The sequence below is a fragment of the Hypanus sabinus genome, chromosome 24 (assembly GCF_030144855.1).
Source record: "Hypanus sabinus isolate sHypSab1 chromosome 24, sHypSab1.hap1, whole genome shotgun sequence".
Taxonomy (NCBI): Eukaryota; Metazoa; Chordata; class Chondrichthyes; order Myliobatiformes; family Dasyatidae; genus Hypanus; species Hypanus sabinus.
The window spans coordinates 1,664,719-1,684,040 of NC_082729.1; the positions used below are offsets into that span (position 1 = coordinate 1,664,719).

The 19,322-nt window shown below is 44.0% G+C and overlaps 1 protein-coding gene across 2 annotated transcripts in view; it reads right to left on the reverse strand.

The window, feature by feature from the left end:
- Nucleotides 1-19,322, reverse strand: part of LOC132380390 (proto-oncogene tyrosine-protein kinase LCK-like) — a 104,778-nt gene that overhangs the window by 48,744 nt on the left and 36,712 nt on the right. For both annotated transcript variants that reach the window (XM_059949139.1, XM_059949138.1), the window contains exons 2-8: nucleotides 18,819-18,931; nucleotides 12,640-12,709; nucleotides 10,526-10,619; nucleotides 10,077-10,175; nucleotides 7,254-7,357; nucleotides 2,230-2,379; nucleotides 944-1,096 (exon numbers count right to left, since the gene is read on the reverse strand). In XM_059949139.1, coding sequence (XP_059805122.1) covers nucleotides 944-1,096; nucleotides 2,230-2,379; nucleotides 7,254-7,357; nucleotides 10,077-10,175; nucleotides 10,526-10,619; nucleotides 12,640-12,709; nucleotides 18,819-18,926 — 778 coding nt within the window. In that variant the 5' untranslated portion in view covers nucleotides 18,927-18,931. The remainder of the gene's footprint in view (nucleotides 1-943; nucleotides 1,097-2,229; nucleotides 2,380-7,253; nucleotides 7,358-10,076; nucleotides 10,176-10,525; nucleotides 10,620-12,639; nucleotides 12,710-18,818; nucleotides 18,932-19,322) is intronic.

Genomic DNA, 19,322 nt, shown 5'->3' on the forward strand with positions numbered 1-19,322 from the left:
TTCCAATGCCTCTGTAGGGGTTGTGGATACAATCTACAGAACTTGTCCAGTGGTTCCAATGCCTCTATAGGGGGTGTTGTCACCATCTACAGATCTTGTCCAATGGTTCCAATGCCTCTATAGGGGGTGTTGTCACCATCTACAGATCTTGTCCAATGGTTCCAATGCCTCTATAGGGGGTGTTGTCACCATCTACAGATCTTGTCCAATGGTTCCAATGCCTCTATAGGGGGTGTTGTCACCACCTACAGAACTTGTCCGATGGTTCCAATGCCTCTGTAGGAGTGTGGACACCACCTACAGAACTTTTCCAATGGTTCCACTACCTCTTTAGGGGGTGTGGACACCACCTACAGAACTTTTCCAATGGTTCCAATGCCTCTATAGGGGGTGTTGTCACCACCTACAGAACTTGTCCGATGGTTCCAATGCCTCTATAGGGGTGTGGACACCACCTACAGAACTTGTCCGATGGTTCCAGTGCCTCTATAGGGGGTGTTGTCACCACCTACAGATCTTGTCCAGTGGTTCCAATGCCTCTATAGGGGGTGTGGACACCACCTACAGAACTTGTCCAGTGGTTCCAATGCCTCTATAGGGGGTGTGGACACCATCTACAGAACTTGCCCAATGGTTCCAATGCCTCTATAGGGGTGAGGACATCAATGACAAAGCCAGCATTTATTTCCATACAGTTTGCCTTTGGGAAGGTGGGTGGGTGGTGATGGGGCATCAGCTGCTGCTCTGGAAAGCATTAATGCATACATTGCATAGTTGTTCATGTCCTAACTCCACCCAGGACTGCAGAAACGCAGCTACATCCTGTGCTTGAGTTACTAGAGTTGATTCCATGCTAACGACACACTCTGGTATGTTTGATTGCCACAGGAGGGGCAAGAGCGATCAGTTAGGGGAGCAATCATCTTCTGAGGTCTTCACTTACCCATCCACACCTCCCCGAACTGTCCGGCTCCCAGCTTCTGCACCAGTTTCAGGGACTCTCGTGACACCTCCCACTCATCGTGCCACCATGGCTTCTGCGGTTTGTGAGTCTGACAGGGTTTCTTCAGGAGCTGACATAACCCATCGATGTGGTCTGCAGACAGAATGAACTCAGTAAGTGGAGAGCAAGACATGGACAGTTCCGCTCTCAAACTGCTTCTGGGCATGGTGTCTGGTGTCAGGGACGATGGGGCCGCTTCGAACAACCCTAAAATCCCCTCTGACCTCAGTTCTTCTTGTTTATATTTACATACTTAAATATTTAAAGCAGAGGTCGATAAATTCTTGATTAGTCAGAGCGGTGAAGGTTATGGGAAAAGGCAGGAGAATGGGGTTGAAAGGGATAATAAATCAGCCATGTTAGAATGGCAGAGCAGACTTAATGGGCCGAATGGACTAATTCTGCTCCTATGTCTAAGGTCTTATGGTTTTATTTCCATCTCCAGCTGGGTTCTGCTGGCAGAGAGTGAGAGCCCTGGACTGGACACCAGGATAAACCAGGTTAGCAGGGTTTGGCTGGGCTGCTTTATGTTGGAGGAAAGGGGAAGGGTAAGAGGTGTTACTAGTTACAAAAGACCACCTCAGGACATGTTGGCAAGGGTTCCAGATCAAAAACTTTGCAGAGGTTCTTCCTGGGGCAGTGGGGATTGACTCCTGTGAGCCTCCTGGATCTGCCAGTGTCAAGCTCAAAGAGAGGGGCCCGGGTCTTGAATTTTAGATTCAGATTGGTCTCCCTTGTCCCACCCGATCTGCAATCTCCACCGGTTTAGCTACACAGAGAAGCATCCTCATTGCTGCTCAGTACGGTGAGAGATGGAGCTTGTTTCTTGTTTCCCTCACCCTCTCTCTGTACACGCCAATAGCCTTTACACAGTGCTGCCCGTGTGTTTGCAACACTGTCCCGTCCAGTGCTTGGCTGATGAAGATTAATGATACTGAACACCAGCCTTGGACAATTGCTACTGCTGGCCAATAATGGGGTGGAATGGATATTGTGTTGACCCAGCTTAACAGGTTGTTATTCCTGGGTTTTCTCAAGGTTGATAAACCTCATCAACTTTTCCATCTCTCCAGGGGGGTGGGGGAATAACCCGGGAGCACTTTTCCCATGGACTTGAAACCATTGGTGACTCCATTACCAAAAACAAGACTTGGTGCGTCAAGTGAAAATCTTTCAGAGGTGTTTTGAAGAGCAATGGTATATTGTTATTGTGAACCCAGACTTACAGGAGTAATGATCGACCAGCTCATGCAGAGTATTAAAGGTTATCCGTGGGGAAATATAATATCCTCCTTTATCCAGAGAACGGATCTTATAGTGTTTCACCACGTCGCCTTGTTGTGAGTCGAAATCCCTCACAGAGAGTGAATAAGAACCTGTGCCCGAGACAAATGTATTTTAGAACATAGAACATAGAACAGTACAGCACAGCACAGGCCCTTCGGCCCACAATGTTATACTGAACTTATAACCTAATCCAAGGTCAATCTAATCCTCCCTTCCTACATAACTCTCCATCTTTCTATCATCCACGTACCTACCTAAGAGTTTCTTAAATGCCCCTAATGCATCTGTATCCACCATCACCCATGGCAGCGCGGTCCAGGTCCCACCACTCTGTAAAAATGTTATCTCTGACATCCCCCACTAAACTTTCCTCCAATCCTAAAATTATGTCCCCCTTGCATATCCTGTCCACTTGTCCTAGTATCACCAGCAAAGCCAGTCCATTCACACAGCACACTGAGACAGGTTGTTAGCAGTGAGGACCCCATCACTGATCATCGATTCCCCTCACTAGCTGCCGAGCTGAAGGTAATCCATTTACCCAGTGCACTGTTTCCGGTTAGTTAGTCACCCTCATGTAATAAACTGATATTTATTATACTTCAGCCTCTTGCACCCTTGTCATGTGCTGTAACCCTTTATGTGCCATATTACTGGCTGTTTCTTCAAGTCCAGATATAGAAGTCATTCAGTAGACGTGGGAGCAAAGTTGTTCTCATTGTAAGTTGTGTGACTGCCCATCAGAGGAGCCAGTGTTGTACAATGTCATCTGCATCTGGGTAACCCCAGGTGCCTGAGCAGTTTCTGTCCATTCACCGGCTTAATGTAGTTCAATTATCAGTGGAATGCTAGTTATCAGAGACTGCCACTAACCCTGAAACCTGCTGCGTTCCCCTCGGTGTTGAACCTACTGCATTGGTTCCCGCAGCCTCAGTGATCCAGGTTCGGTTCTGACCTCAGGGGATGTCAGTGTGGAGTTTGCATGTGAGCCTGTGGGTTTCCCTTGGGTGCTCCAGTTTCCCTTTGTCACTCATGTTTGTCATAAACTCAAGGAACTCCAGTAAATTTCTTAAACATAATTTCCCTTCCATGTTGACTCTGCTTGAATTGTCTTCAAGGCTCCTTGGGAATGGATGTTGGCATGTAGCTGATAACATACGTTGAACATGGAACTGTCCAGCACAGTACAGGCCCTTTGGCCCACGATGTTGTGTTGACCTTTTAACCTACTCTAAGATCAATCTAACCTTCCCTCCCACAAACCCTCCATTTTTCTATCATCTATGTGCCTATCTAAGGGTTGCTTAAATGTCCCTAGTGAATCCACCTCTCTCTCCACCCTTGGCAGAGTGTTCCAGTCTCTACCTAAAAAAACTCTGCCTTTGACTTCCACTCCTATACTTTCCCCAATCACCTTAAAATTATATCTCCTTGTATTAACTATCTCTGTCCTGGGGAAAAGTCTCTGGCTGTCCACTCCGTCTGTGTCTCTTATCATCTTGTACACCTCTATCAAGTCACCTCTCATCCTCCATCACTCCAAAGTGAAAAGCCCTAGTGTTGTGTATTTAATATTTCAATAATAGTTGAGTGATCTGATATACCTGCAAGGCGCTAGTGTAATCATGTATGCAATTAACTTATTTTTACATAACCTGTAATTAATTATTTAAACAAACAAGAATGCTTAATCAACCTGTATGTACAGGTTATAAGTAAAAAAAAGTGCATACATGATTACACTACCAAAATAGATAAAGTTATGAGTAACAACTTTAAATGGTATCCTGTCATTCAATAAAATTTGCGCGTTTAAGGGGAATAATTCGCTCTTATCCAAGTTTAATTTATAACCAGAAAAACTACCAAATTGAGTCAACAAGGATAAAATAGCGGGAATAGACCTGTCAGGATCAGAAATATATAACAGCAAGTCATCAGCATAAAGTGATAACTTGTATAATTTCTCATTATGGGTAATACCAAAAATATTAGATTCACGAATAACAATGGCTAAAGGTTCTAATGCGATATTAAATAATAAAGGACTTAAGGGACAACCTTGTCTCGTACCACGAGATAATTGAAAAAAAGAGGATCTATAATTATTTGTAAGAACAGAAGCAACAGGTTTAAAATATATTAATTTAATCCATGATAGAAAATTAGGACTAAAATTAAAATTTCTATCTATTTAGGTATAAAAATTACCAAGAAATATAAAGATTTATTTAGATTGAATTTTTTACCTATGCTTCATCTAATTCAACAACTTACTACAAGATGGGCTCCCTTATCCTTATCATTAGTTGGTCGGATTAATGCTATTAAAATGATGATTTTATCGAAATTTTTATATCTATTTCAAGCCTTACCAATTTTTATTCCTGAATCTTTTTTTGACAACATTGATTCAAAAATTTCCTCATTTGTGTGGCAAAATAAAAACCCCAGGTTAAGTAAAAGGCAATTACAAAAATCTAAAAAAGATGGTGGTTTAGCTTTACCTAACTTTAGATTTTACTATTGGGCGAATAATATTCGTAACCTGATGTATTGGAAATTAGATTTGGATTCACCATTGTGCCCACAGTGGGTAAATTTGGAATGCGATGAGGTAAAGGGATATTCTCTATTCTCCGTTCTTGGTTCTTTTCTTCCTGTTGATTTAGTTAAATTCAATAAACAGATATCTAATCCTGTTATCAAACGTACATTACAAATTTGGTTTCAATTTCGTAAGTTTTTCACTCTGAAAAATTTTGTTCTTGATAGCCCTATTTTACTTAATTTTTTTTTCAAACCTTCCTTGACAGATCAAGCTTTTAGCATATGGAAAAGGAAAGGTATAAAATGTTTTCGTGATCTTTTTTTTGAAGGTACTTTGATGTCTTTCAACCAATTTTCCAACAAATTTAAATTACCTAAATCTAATTTTTTCAGATATCTACAAATTAGAAATTTTTTACATAAAGTTCTACCATCTTTTCCCAATTCAACTTCAATGGATTTCTCAGATTTGATTTTCACCTTAAATCCTTGTCAGAAGGGATTAGTAGCTTTTATTTATAATATGATTATGAAGATACAACCAGAAATATCAGATAGAATTAAACAAGAATGGGAAAAAGAACTTCGATATAATATATCAACAGATAAATGGGAAAAAATTTTACAAATGGTTAATTCCTCTTCTATATGTGCTAAACATGCTTTAATACAATTTAAAATTGTACATAGAGCTCATATGTCTAAAGACAAGCTTGCTCGATTCTATTCTCATATTAACCCTCAATGTGACAGATGTCATTCAGAAGTGGCTTCATTGACCCACATGTTTTGGTCATGTCCCACTTTACATAACTATTGGAAGGACATATTTGCTACCATTTCCTCAATTTGGAATATCGATGTACAACCTCATTTTATCACTGCAATTTTTGGTATACCAAATGAGGATGGTAATCAGTTTTCCCCTTCAATCAGACGAATGATTGCTTTTGTAACATTAATGGCCAGAAGGTCTATATTACAAAACTGGAAAGAAGTAAATCCTCCTACCACGTTTCAGTGGCTTTCTCAAACTATTTCTTATCTGAGCTTGGAAAAAATTAGAAGCACTAATTTTGACTCATCAATTAAATTTGAAAAAACTTGGGGACCGTTCATTCGACATTTCCATATGAATTAATTTGGCCTTTTCCAGACCTTCTCTCTACTTATTCATGTTCAGGTATGGAGTTCTTTGACACTATCATATACTTATAAACTGTTATTATTGCCCATGTTAGTTTAGTTTAGTGTTTTTTTTCTCAATATATATATATATTTTTATATATTTTCAAATTTTTTTTTCTTTTGACGATTATTTTTGTTTTTTTCATATATAATTATATAGACTCGATTGATTAATGTACTTTTTTTTTGTCGATGTTTAATAGGATATTGTTATCTTATTACTAATGCAATTTCAAGTCTATTGTATTCATAACCTATTCATTATTATGTTATGTTTTGTTTTATATATATATGAAACTCAATAAAAAGATTGAAAAAGAATGATTACACTACCACATGATACATGCACACCTCGCTAAAAGTAAAGATGAAGTTACATCCGTTCAGACTCCTTTAAATTAAACATTTAATGTTTTGAAGTGACAAAACCAGTCCTCATAAGACATGCTCTCTGATCCAGGCATTTGCCTGGTAAATCAGATACAACTAAGGGTAAAGGGTCAGTGGAAAGTATGTCACATCAGTGTTTAACCCAAGTAGGATGGAATTATTCCTTCTGGTCAGTTTTGCCTCCTCACCGGTGTGTTATATCTGGTGGGATTAGAATCGATAACTAAGTTTTAACCAACAAGGTTGGTGGGTAGAGGCTTGTCTCTCTATCATCGCCATAGAGTACAGAAACAGACCCTTCAGCCCAACTAGTCCATGCTAACCTCAGTGCCCATCCAGCTAGTCTCCGTTGTCCCATAACCCTCTAAACACTTCCCTGCCATTGACCTATCCAATCTAGTATGAGTCTATTGAAATAGAAGAGGTGACATGGCTAGCATAAGATTATTACAGTGCTAGCGACCAGGGTTCAATCCCCGCTGCTGTCTGTGAGGACCTTGTACGTTCTCCCCATGACCACGTGGGTTTCCTCCGGGTGCTCCGGTTTCCTCCCACAGTCCAAAGATGTAAGGGTTAGGAGGTTAGTTGGTCACATGGGTGTAATTGGGTGATGCAGGCTAGTTACCTTGCTGTATTTCTAAATAAACCTACTTACTAGTCAATTATTGCTTCTGGGGCAAGCTGTGGTTAATTACTGAGATATCAGCGTTAATCTGTGGCTGAGGCGGCACAGCGGTGCTCACCCATGGCACTCTATTTACAGTCTGGTCGGGCTACTGAAGGAGTCACCCTACAGCGCGCACACTGGCCATCCCTCAGCCAGTGTGTGACCTACCCTTCGTGGTTTCACTCTCCCTGATCAGGTATGAGCCCTGCGTGTTGCCAGCGGCCAGGAGCTGTCGCTCAGCCTCCTTCCGGCTCAGACCCTGGAAAAACCACCTGGAAAGAGGAGAATGCTGAGAGTCAGAGACGAGCCTGTACACACTGAACCCCCGTGGGGAGAGAATCAGGAGTGAGCTCACATTTCTGGGAGTGGGACGTGAGGTGTGGGAGCGGACGCACCAATCCCCGATACACTGAATTCCTGGTGGGGAGGGGTGTGGAAGCAGGAGGAATGGTCAGGGAATCTGATTCAGCACATGGGAACACACACAGCAAGAGAGCACATTACAAAATAGGGATTCAACTAGATGCCACCAGAAGTCAGAAGTGTCCAAGGAAAGCCACTGGCTTTGCACAGGTTTTCCTCAGTTTTGTTCTTATTGTAAATCATGCGATCACCCATCGGAGGAGTCCAGCAGTACAATGTAAACGCATGAAATCTGGTGGAAAATCTCAGCGGGTAGGCAGCATCTGTAGGGGAGAAGGAGCTGTCAACATTTTGGCTTGAAGCCCTCTTCCCTTTGTGTCTCCAGTGTAAAAATGTCTGCATCCGGAAAGCCCAAGTCCCTGAGCAGCTGGTGTCCGTTCATTGGATTTAAGTGTTTGGTCCTGATGAAGGGTCTGAGCTTGAAACGTCAACTCTTCATTCCTCACCACAGATGCTGCCTGCCCTGCTGTGTACCTCCAGCATTTTGTGTGTTGATCTGATTTTCCAGCAGCTGCAGAATATCTCATGTTTGTGTAGTTTAAAATACACCCCGATATTTTTTAAATTACATAAACACAAGTGTGTGGAGTGTATGGGGTGTCCAGGGAGGGGCAGTACCTCTGTTGAGAGGGCTGGTCATTAAACCAGGTGAGGATAGCTTGCACGCCTCTTTTCCTTGTGGGATAGGGAGATGCCTGTCCTAGTGTAAAAAGTCAGCTCCAGCAGACTAGGCAGGTGAGATCTCCTGTGAGATGCAATGGCCAGGAAGGCGGTACTGTGAAGCTCCGTGAAGAGCGAAGGGCAGGGCAAAGCACAGAGACGTCATGGTCATCCACTGCAGCTACAGAAGACCCCAGTTGTGACGATTACTCGTATCACTGGACCCGAACTTCCGAGGTCAAGAGAGTGGAACTGTTCCAGTGCAATGGCTTTTCCTCTTAAAAAAGTCTCCTGCACAGGTCCTTTTGTGCTGTCATTGTTGGATAACATGGCCAATCAAGCAGTTTAAAATGTTGAGGAACTTTCAGTAGGATGCTAGTTAACAAAGAATGCCATTAACCCAGAGACTCCAAACACCATTGAGTTGACCTTGGAGTAGAACCTGCCACAGTGTTTCCCTCAGCTCTAGTGACACAGTTTCAACCCTGACCTCTGATCAACTGACCGGAGTGGTCACTGAAACCTTTAACCTCTTGCTTCAGGAGAGTGTGACACCCTCCCGCTTTAAGCAGACTTCAATTATACTGGTGCCCAAGTAAAGCTTGGTAACGTGTCCAAATGCCCATCGCCCAGTTGCACTCACTGTATATCCACAGTGATGGAGTGTTTTAAGAGGCTGGAAATGAAACGTATCAGTTCCTGCCTGAGAGGTGATTTGATGGATTTGCTGAGTACGCCCGCGGGAAAATGAATCTTAGAGTTGAATATGGTGACATATATGTACTTTGATAATAAATTTACTTTGCCCTTTGAACTTTGAAATAATAAGAAACAGCTGACTAGTGGGTTGGGTGAGAAGGATACAGGTCATGGAGACAGAGGTGTGAGAGCCAAACACAGGGAAATGAAGGCTCTGTGGCACTACTTTGAAATTGATACGAAGGGGATGAACCCCTGATAGACAGACGAACCCGTGATAGACAGACAAACCCCTAATAGACAGCCAAACCCACGATAGACAGACGAACCCCTGATAGACCGACGAACCCCTGATAGACAGCCAAACCCCTGATAGACAGACGAACCCATGATAGACAGACAAACCTGTGATAAACAGACGAACCAGTGATAGACAGATGAACCCCTGATAGACAGACGAACCCCTGATAGACAGACGAACCCCTGATAGACAGACAAACCCATTAGACAGCCAAACCGCTGATAGACAGATGAACCCATGATAGACAGACGAACCCCTGGTAGACAGATGAACCCATGATAAACAGACGAACCCCTGATAGACAGACGAACCCCTGATAGACAGATGAACCCATGATAAACAGACGAACCCCTGATAGACAGACGAACCCATGATAGACAGACGAACCCCTGATAGACAGCCAAACCGCTGATAGACAGATGAACCCATGATAGACAGACGAACCCCTGATAGACAGCCAAACCGCTGATAGACAGACGAACCCATGATAGACAGACAAACCTGTGATAAACAGACGAACCAGTGATAGACTGATGAACCCCTGATAGACAGACGAACCCGTGATAGACAGACAAACCCGTGATAGACAGACGAACCCCTGATAGACAGACGAACCCCTGATAGACAGATGGTAGTGCACCAGAAAGCGAGCCAATGTCCTGGGCAGACAGAATGGTTTTCCAGACAGATGGCCTCCCAGGTACCGAGGTCAGTGGGCAAAAGGCAGCATATTGTGGATGGCTGTCTGATCCAGTTTATCATAAACACAAGAGATTCTGCAGATATCTGAGATCTTGAGCAGCACACACAAAATGTTGGAGGAACTCAGCAATCAATCCTCACCAGGGAGATAGATATGGAGAGAGATCATCTCGTTAAATAAAGAGGGAAAGAGAGAGAAGCCTTACGATTCAATCTCCAGCGTGTGTGCCTTAGCCACAAAGTTGTATGGGATGTATCCTTCTTGTCCAGTTTCCAGCGACTGGGCTTTCCACCATTCGCCCTCCCTGCAAGAATGGCGAGAGCAATGTTAGTGACCTTGCCTCAGGTCAGACGTGTGTCAGAGGTTAGTATGTGGAATGTGCTGCCAGGGGTGGTGGGGGAGGCAGATACATCAGGGACATTTCAGACCAGATGACAGAGGGACAGAAGTGTATGTGTGTGTGTGTGTGTGTGTGTGTGTGTGTGTGTGTGTGTGTGTGTGTGTGTGTGTATGTGTGTGTGTGTGTGTGTGTGTGTGTGTGTGTGTGTGTACATAGATTTGTTACTTTCACTCCTCTTTTCCTGTTTTATATTTCTCCGACTTTATTGAAATAATCTTCCTCCACTGTTCTGTCGCCTGTCTCCCACCACTCACCGTTGAATCACCTTCATCTGGTCGCCTTTCTTGAACTCCAGGTCATCGTGATGAGTTTTCTCATAATTGTACAAGGCGACAAATATATCATCAGCTGAAAAGAATCAGACCATTGGATTTTAACAATGGAGGATGAAAAAAGATGTTTATTTATTGCAATGTACTGTCCAGGCAAATATTACCCATTCTCTGCTGGTCTATGTAGTTGGACAGCGTGATCACATAGCAGTCAGTGTAACACTTTACATCACCAACAACCGGGGTTCAATTCCCACCACTGTCCATTAGGAGTTTGTATGTTTCCCCGTGACCGTGCGAGTTTCCTCCGGTGGCTCCGCTTTCCTCTCACGTTCCGAAGTTGTACAGGTAAGGGTTAGTAAGCCGTAGACATACTGTGTGGGTGCCTCCAGCACTTCCTTGGACTCTGTTGGTCACTGACCTGCACAGCACCCTTCATTGGTCGTTCCAATGTTTAAAACTCAGCTCATCAGGATTAATCTGGCCTCCAAAGGGAGCTGGATATGGACTTTAGGAAGAGTGTTTTGCAGGTGGTGGGAAAGCAATGAAGCAACGAGGCTGATGGAATTGTCCTACTAGGAACCTGGCAGACTGGCCTGGAGTAATGTGGACATGGAGAGGATGTTTCCTTTTCTGGGGAGTCTAGAACCCGAGGGTACAGATGAGGAATATAAGGATGACCCTATAGAACAGAGATGAGAAGGTATTTCTTTACCCAGATGATGGTGAATCTTTGGAACTCAATGCCACAGACAGCAGTGGAGACCAAGTCATTGGGAGTATTTAACGTGGAAGTTGATAGTTGATAGGGTGTCAAAGGTTACGGGGAGAAGGCAGGAGAATGAGGTTGAGAGGGATAATAAGTCAGCCATGATGAAATGGTGGAGCTGACTCACTGAGGTGAATGACCTAATTCTGCTCCTATGTCTTATGGTTGCATAGTGAATAACCTGGCTTGGCAACTCAATACTCTGATGAATCTTGGCAGTTTTGGAAAGGAACACCAAATATTTCATGCTGTCTGAGAAGCACCAGAAGAGGGTTGATAAAAAGGGGGGGGGGTTAGTGAGGAAACTTAGTATAGGAAAATTCAACCTTTGCACCAGCAACAGCCAGTGAGGCCAGTAGAATGCTGGACATCTTCACTGAGGAAGATCGTCTGGAAGAAGTGAGTAAACTGTACAGTGACTGGTCACTGAGAAGCCAGTGATGGCTAAGGCTCAGCTCACGTATCAAGGACCAGAATATGGAACTGTTCAATTGGGAAAAGGGACATTTGGGTGGGAGACCCCTTACTATATTCAAGATGGCACAGAACAAGTTTCATCCAGAGTACTATGTTGAATAATGTGTGTTGCGACGATCAAACATAAATAAGGTAACTTAGTGGCAAAGCATTCTTCTTCCTAAGGAGTTTAGGATGAGCATCTTGCTAAAGAGATGAAGGTGAGGTCCGTAAGACCATAAGACACAGAGAAGAATTAGGCCTTTCAGCCCATTGAGTCTACTCGGCTGTTCCACCATGGCTGTTCCTGGATCCCACTCAACCACAGAGAGGTTTAAGGAAAGACCAGTTATGGTGATGTGGAGACTTTAGGTCTTCTCAAGGAATGCGAAGGAAGATGGACAAATTTGGTCTCTCAGATAACTTGTAGTATTATTGTTTTAATTTACTTATATTGAAACATGTTTTTACAGATTTGAAGTCAGACCATGTCTACTACATATTCTGTAAATTAAAACACAAAAGTTTCTGTAGCCTCTGGAATTGAGGATATTTGGAGTTAAAGTCTTCATTTTGGTGCAATGGGCGGATATGTAAGGCAGAGGTTGATAGATTCTTGACTGGTCAGGGCGTGAAGGGTTACAGGTAGAAGGCAGGAGATTGGGGCTGAGAGGGAAAATGGATCAGCCATGATGAAATGGAGCAGACTCGATGGGCCAAATGGCCTAATTCAACTCCTACATCTTATGGTCTAAATATTTCGGAGTTTGAGTGGGAAGAAAATTCTGACATCATACATAAGGTTAATTGTTCACATCCAGATCTCCCATGACTAAGAACAACAACCAGCCTTGTATTGGTGAGAACTTACCTGGAAAGGGTGAAGTTGGCGGAGATTGAAGATTATAGGATACCAAAGGGTCTCGTATTTCTGGGTAATTCTATAGGATGAATGGAAAACAATGGCAATGTCAGTCTGGTTAAGCTGTCTCCTATCGTAAACAAGATGTGATGCTTCACTCTCCATGTTTGCTTTCTCCCAGTGAGAAGAAACAATCTCCTGGCTTTCCAGCTCTTCCACTGAGCCCCCCTTCCCTCAGATCTGCCTTTCCAGCTGTTTCATGAAGCTATAATCTTCTAGTGCAATATCATAGAACAGTGCAGTATAGGAACAGGCCCATTCCCCCTGCCAGCACTATCCTTCCATTTTCCTCACAGCCATGTTCCTACACAAATGTCCCTCAAAAGCCTCTAATGTACCCTACCCCTACCACCACCCCAGGCACCTACCACTCTGTGTGTAAAACACTTGCCCCTCACACCTCCTTTGGAATTATCCCCTCTCACCTTAAATGCATGCCCTCTGGTATTAGTTATTTCAATGTTGGGAAAATGATATTGTCTGTCTACTCTATCAGTGCTCCTCATAATCTTATAAACCTCCATCGGACCTTCCCTCAGCTTCTGCTGCTCCAGAGAAAACAACTCAAGTTTGTCCAACCTCTCATTATCCCTAACCCTCTGGTCCAGGGAGAACCCTGGTAAATCCCTTCTGCACCTTCTCCAAAGCTCAACATCCTTCCTATAATGAGGCAACTAGAATTACAGATGTGGCCTGACTAGGGTTTTATAAAGCTGCGATATAACTCCCTGACTTTTGAACTTAATACCTTGACTAATAAAGTCAAGTAAGCCATATGCCTCCTTAACCACCCTATCAACCCATGTAGTTACTTTCAATTCCAAGACCCCTCTGTGCATCAACACTGTTAAGGGACTTATCTTCAACCATGTGCTGTGTCTGGTACTGATTTCATCGCCTCTCCATCCCTGAGGCCTGACATGGTCATTTTGTCAGAAACTTCCAAGCAGGTGGCCATGGTAGAACTGACAGTGCCTTGGGAAGACTGGATTGTGAAGGTCTTTCAGCATAAGAAAGCTAACTATTAGGACCTGGTAGATCAGTGCCAAAGACACAATGTGAGCCTATAGAATTGGGATGTAGAGGCTCTGCTGGCTGCTCACTATGCAGAGCCTATTCTCTCCTTGGCATTACAGGGGCTGCAAAGTAAAGAGCCATGCGGACCATCACAGAGGCTGCTGAGCGAGTATCCAGATGGCTATGGATCAAAAGGTGTGACCCATGGACTAATGCTGCTGGGACACAAGCCAGGGCTTGGTCAACCCTGGCTGGGTCACACGGGTGAGAGTGGCTGATGTTCGGAAGATCCGAAACACTCAATGTCCCCAGGTTACGTCACTGATGATGTGTCCCAGTGCATCTAGGGATGTATCTCTTGTACTGGCTGCGAGAGGGCGGGCGAACTTTTATCCCAGCTCTGAGCATCAGTAAACACAGCACTGCAGGTCACCACTTTCCAAGTGCTCGGTCAAACACTTGTGTAAAACTGGCAAAGAGTGTGTCTTTGGTAAGTAGAGGTTTAACTTGAGTAAATTTCGTGCCTTTGTATCTGGTGAAAAGAAAGTTAAAGGTTAACTGAAGTCAGCTCAGGTCCAATAGACATAAAAATCAGGTGCAGTTGATTATCGCTTATCACTGCATATGGGATTATTATTTAGTTCCATTGAATTTTATCAAAGGCAATATTAGTTTTTCATTCCCAGTATCAGATATTGTAGAAAATTTTGAGCAGTTTTGGGCTCCTTATCTACGAAGGGATGTGCTGACACTGGAGAGGGATTAAAGGAGGTTCACGGAAATGATGGAATGGCTTGTCATATGAAAAGCGTTTGTGGCTCTAAGCCTGGACTCACTGGAATTCAGAAGAATGAGTGGAGACCTCACAGAAACCTATCAAATGGTGAGAGGTCTTGATAGAGTGGATGTGGAGAGGGTGTTCCCGATGGTGGGTAGTCTAGGAGTGGAGAACACAGCCTCAGGGTAGAGGGGCATCCTTTTTGAACAGAGATGAGGATGAATTTCTTTAACCAGAAAGTGGTGAATCTGTGAAATTACTGTGGAGGCTAAGTCTTGATGAATATTTAAAGCAGATGTTGATCAATAATGTAATCATTTACTGGTATTAATTACAGATTTGTTGGTACAATGGGGACCATTTGAACAGTGGGAGCCTTTGACGTTCTAGATTAAGAAGGAGCTGATGACTTCCTGATGCACGTTAAGACCAATACAGTACTCCTCTTCTGCTAATTTTCCTATTTCAGAATTACACTCTTTGTGGAGGCTCATGAGCAACTAGGAAAGTCTGCCTCAGCGTCAACATTGTGCACACCCATTCTGGAAATTTTGTTCAATTATTACTGAACTGAATGCAGTAATTGAAGACTCATGTGGGTAACTTCTCCCCCACCCCAAACAGGAGTCAATTGGTGCCCATTCTCTCCAGTCAGCAAGACCAACAAATTGATTGTGGACTTCAGAAGGGGAAGTCAGGAAAACACACGCCAGTCTTCATCAAAGAGAAAGCTTCAAGTTCCTGGATGTCAACATCTCAGAGGATCTGTCATAAACCTAACGCTTTGATTCAATCAACTTCGTTAGGAGTTTGTGGAGACTTGGCATGTCACCAAAGACTTGTACAAACTTCTACAGATACATTCGGACTGGTTACATCACCGTCTGGTATGGAGGCTCCAAGGCATAGACTGGAGGCAGCTGCAGAGGGTTGTAGACTCGCCAGATCCATCATAGGTACAACTCGCCCACCATCAAGGGCACCTTCAAGAGGTGGTGCTTTGGGAAGGTGACATTTATCTTTAAGAACCTTCATCATCTGGGACATACCCTCTTCTCATTACTACCATAGGGAGGAGGTACAGGAGCCTGAAGACCCCTCTTCTCATTATTACCATCAGGGAGGGGTACAGGAGCCTGAAGACCCCTCTTCTCATTCCTACCATCAGGGAGGAGGTACAGGAGCCTGAGGACCCCTCTTCTCATCACTACCATCCGGGAGGAGGTACAGGAGCCTGAAGACACACACTCAATGTTTCAGGAGCAGCTTTTTCCCCTCTGCCATCAGATTTCTGAACAGACCTTGAACACTACCTCATTATTCCTTATCTTTCAGCACTATTTATTTATTTTATAATTTATAATAATTATATTCTTTTGCTCTGTACTGTTGCCACAAAATAACAAATATCACAGCATATGTCACTGATAATAAACCTTATTCTGATTCAGTTCCGATTCCCCTTCCCATTCCGATTCTGATTCTGATTCCGATTCTGAATCCGACTCCGATTCTGATTCTGACTCCGATTCTGATTCCGATTCTGAATCCGACTCCGATTCTGATTCTGACTCCGATTCTGATTCCGATTCTGAATCCGACTCCGATTCTGATTCTGACTCTGACTCCAATTCTGATTCCGATTCTGATTCTGACTCTGATTCCGATTCTGATTCTGACTCTGACTCCGATTCTGATTCCGATTCTGATTCTGACTCTGACTCCGATTCTGATTCTGACTCCGACTCCGATTCTGATTCTGACTCCGACTCCGATTCTGATTCTGACTCTGACTCCGATTCTGATTCTGACTCCGACTCCGATTCTGATTCCGATTCTGATTCTGACTCTGACTCCGATTCTGATTCCGATTCTGAATCCGACTCCGACTCCGATTCTGATTCTGACTCCGACTCCGATTCTGATTCTGACTCCGACTCCGATTCTGATTCTGACTCCAACTCCGACTCCAACTCCGATTCTGATTCTGACTCTGACTCCAACTCTGACTCCGACTCCGATTCTGACTCTGACTCCGATTCTGACTCTGACTCCAACTCCGACTCCGACTCCAACTCCGACTCCGATTCTGACTCTGACTCCGATTCTGACTCTGACTCCGATTCCGATTCTGATTCTGACTCCGACTCCGATTCTGATTCTGACTCCGACTCCGATTCTGATTCTGACTCCGACTCCGATTCTGATTCTGACTCCGACTCCGATTCTGATTCTGACTCCAACTCCGACTCCGACTCCGATTCTGATTCTGACTCTGATTCCGATTCTGATTCTGACTCCGACTCCGATTCTGATTCCGATTCTGATTCTGACTCTGACTCCGATTCTGATTCTGACTCCAACTCCGACTCCGACTCCGATTCTGATTCTGACTCCGACTCCGATTCTGATTCTGACTCCAACTCCGACTCCGACTCCGATTCTGACTCTGACTCCGATTCTGATTCTGACTCTGATTCCGATTCTGATTCTGACTCCGATTCCGATTCTGACTCTGACTCCAACTCCGACTCCGACTCCAACTCCGATTCCGACTCCGATTCTGACTCTGACTCTGACTCCAACTCCGACTCCGACTCCGATTCTGAATCCGACTCCGATTCTGACTCTGACAAACTGCTTCCACCCACTGATTCCCCAACACATTTTGCTTTCGGTTTCTCATTTTGACATCTCCATCCCCTTCGATTGATCTCTGCCCTCACTGAGATGCTTTGCAGTAAGGTGCTTTCTGGTCCCTGCCCCACGTGTTCAGCAGCATGTAGAACCTCGATGGGGGGCTGCTGATGTCCTGCGTTCTAGGACCCGGTCACCTGGGGTCTGATAAGAATGTGTTTTGTTTCTGGAAACTAGCTCCTCATTCTCAACTCAGAGCCTCAGCAAGCTGTGAAGACAAGAATTCCAAATCGATCCATTTTCAGCAAATGACTAACTCAAGCTGCTTCAGGAAGCTATGTGTCTTGAACTCGGTTTAACTTTCCACATGCACAAGATGCTAAACCCAGCTATGTAACCGAACTGGGGAGGGGAGCGGAGCGGGTGGAGGTCACTTGTGAGTCTATAGTTCACGGTACATTGATTAGCGAAAGGAATGGAAACATCAGTAACTGTTCAGATTATACTCCTCCGGCAGACCATTGATTAGTCTCAAACCCCTCACCAAGACCAACTGCACAATTAGAATTAGGTTTATTTTCACTGATACATGTTGTGAAATTTGTTGTTTTTATGGTAGTGGTACAGTGTGAGGCATAAAAATTACTGTAAGTTACAACATTACATAAACAGTGCAAAAAAGGAATAGTGAGGGGTGTTCATGGTTCATCGTCCATCAGATATCGGATGGTGAAGGGGAAGAAAGAAGCTCATTGTAAAACATTGAGTCATGTGTCTTTGGACTCCTGTACCTCCTCCCTGATGGTAGTAATGAGGAGAGGGGTCTTCAGGCTCCTGTACCCCCTCCCTGATGGTAGTAATGAGAAGAGGGGTCTTCAGGCTCCTGTCCCTCTTCCCTGATGGTAGTAATGAGAAGAGGGGTCTTCAGGCTCCTGTACCCCCTCCCTGATGGTAGTAATGAGAAGAGGGCATGTCCTGGACAGTGACCTGGCTACTGAGAGGTGTCATTTGATGCTGGATTGTAGCCTTGTTTCTTCCTCCCATTACTGATGTATGGAAACACCAACATCTTTGAATGGAAATTCCTACAAAAAGTAGAGGATACAGCCCAGTCCATTACAGGTAAAGCCCTCCCAACTACTGAGTGCATCTACATGAAACACTGTCGCAGGAAAACACCGTCCATCATCAGGGACCCCCGCCACCCAGAACATGCCATCTTCTCTCTGTTGCCATCAGGTAGAAGGCACAGGAGCCTCAGTACTCACAGCACCAGGTTCAGGGACAGTTACTACCCCTCAACCATCAGGCTCTTGAATCAGAGGGGATAACTTCACTCAACCTCACTCACTCATCACTGAACTGTTCCCACAGCCTATGGACTCACTTTCACAGGCTCCTCATCTCATGTTCTCGTTAGTTATTGCTTATTCATTGATATTTGTGTTTACACAGTCTGTTGCCTTCTGCTCGTTGTTGGGCCGTCTTCCATTGATTCGATGATGGTTATTATTTTATAGCTTTATTGAGTATTCCCACAAGAAAATGAATCTCAGGGTTGTATATGGTGACAAATCTGTACTTCAACAATTAGAAATACTTTGAAAATTACTTTAACTACTTTGTCAACCACATATTTAATTTAAAAGAATAACTTATTTTACTTAAACCTCTGTTCACTGACTGGGCGACTCACTTGCTGCAGGTACTGTTTCTGCTCTTGTTCATACTCCAGTCTGCACTGTTCACACATGTCCTCAATCCAGTTGTCGTCATCGTAGTCTGTGCTGCAGTTACAGCCCATTGTCACTGGAAAACAAAGAACATTCGCTTTAAACCACAGAGGCCAACGTCTGCTTTGGGGTTATGCAGAGAGACGCTCTCTCTGCAGGTGCATACTGAGTATTCTTTTCACCCACTTCTTGGTGCATTTCAACACAATAATTTACTTTTAACCTTTCATTCCACCTCTCACTGTTGAATACTTGTCCGAGAGTAAATTGAAAACTACAGCACAGAGTCTGTGCCAGACTCTTAATCTCCCTCTCCCATTGAGAAGAGGGGTTCTCAAGGGGGGCAGCTGAACCATAGACCTCCATACCCCTCCCATCCACGTACCTATACAAATTTATCTTAAATGTTGAAATCAAACTTAAATCCACCACTTCCACTGGCAGCTCGTTCCACACTTGCACCACCC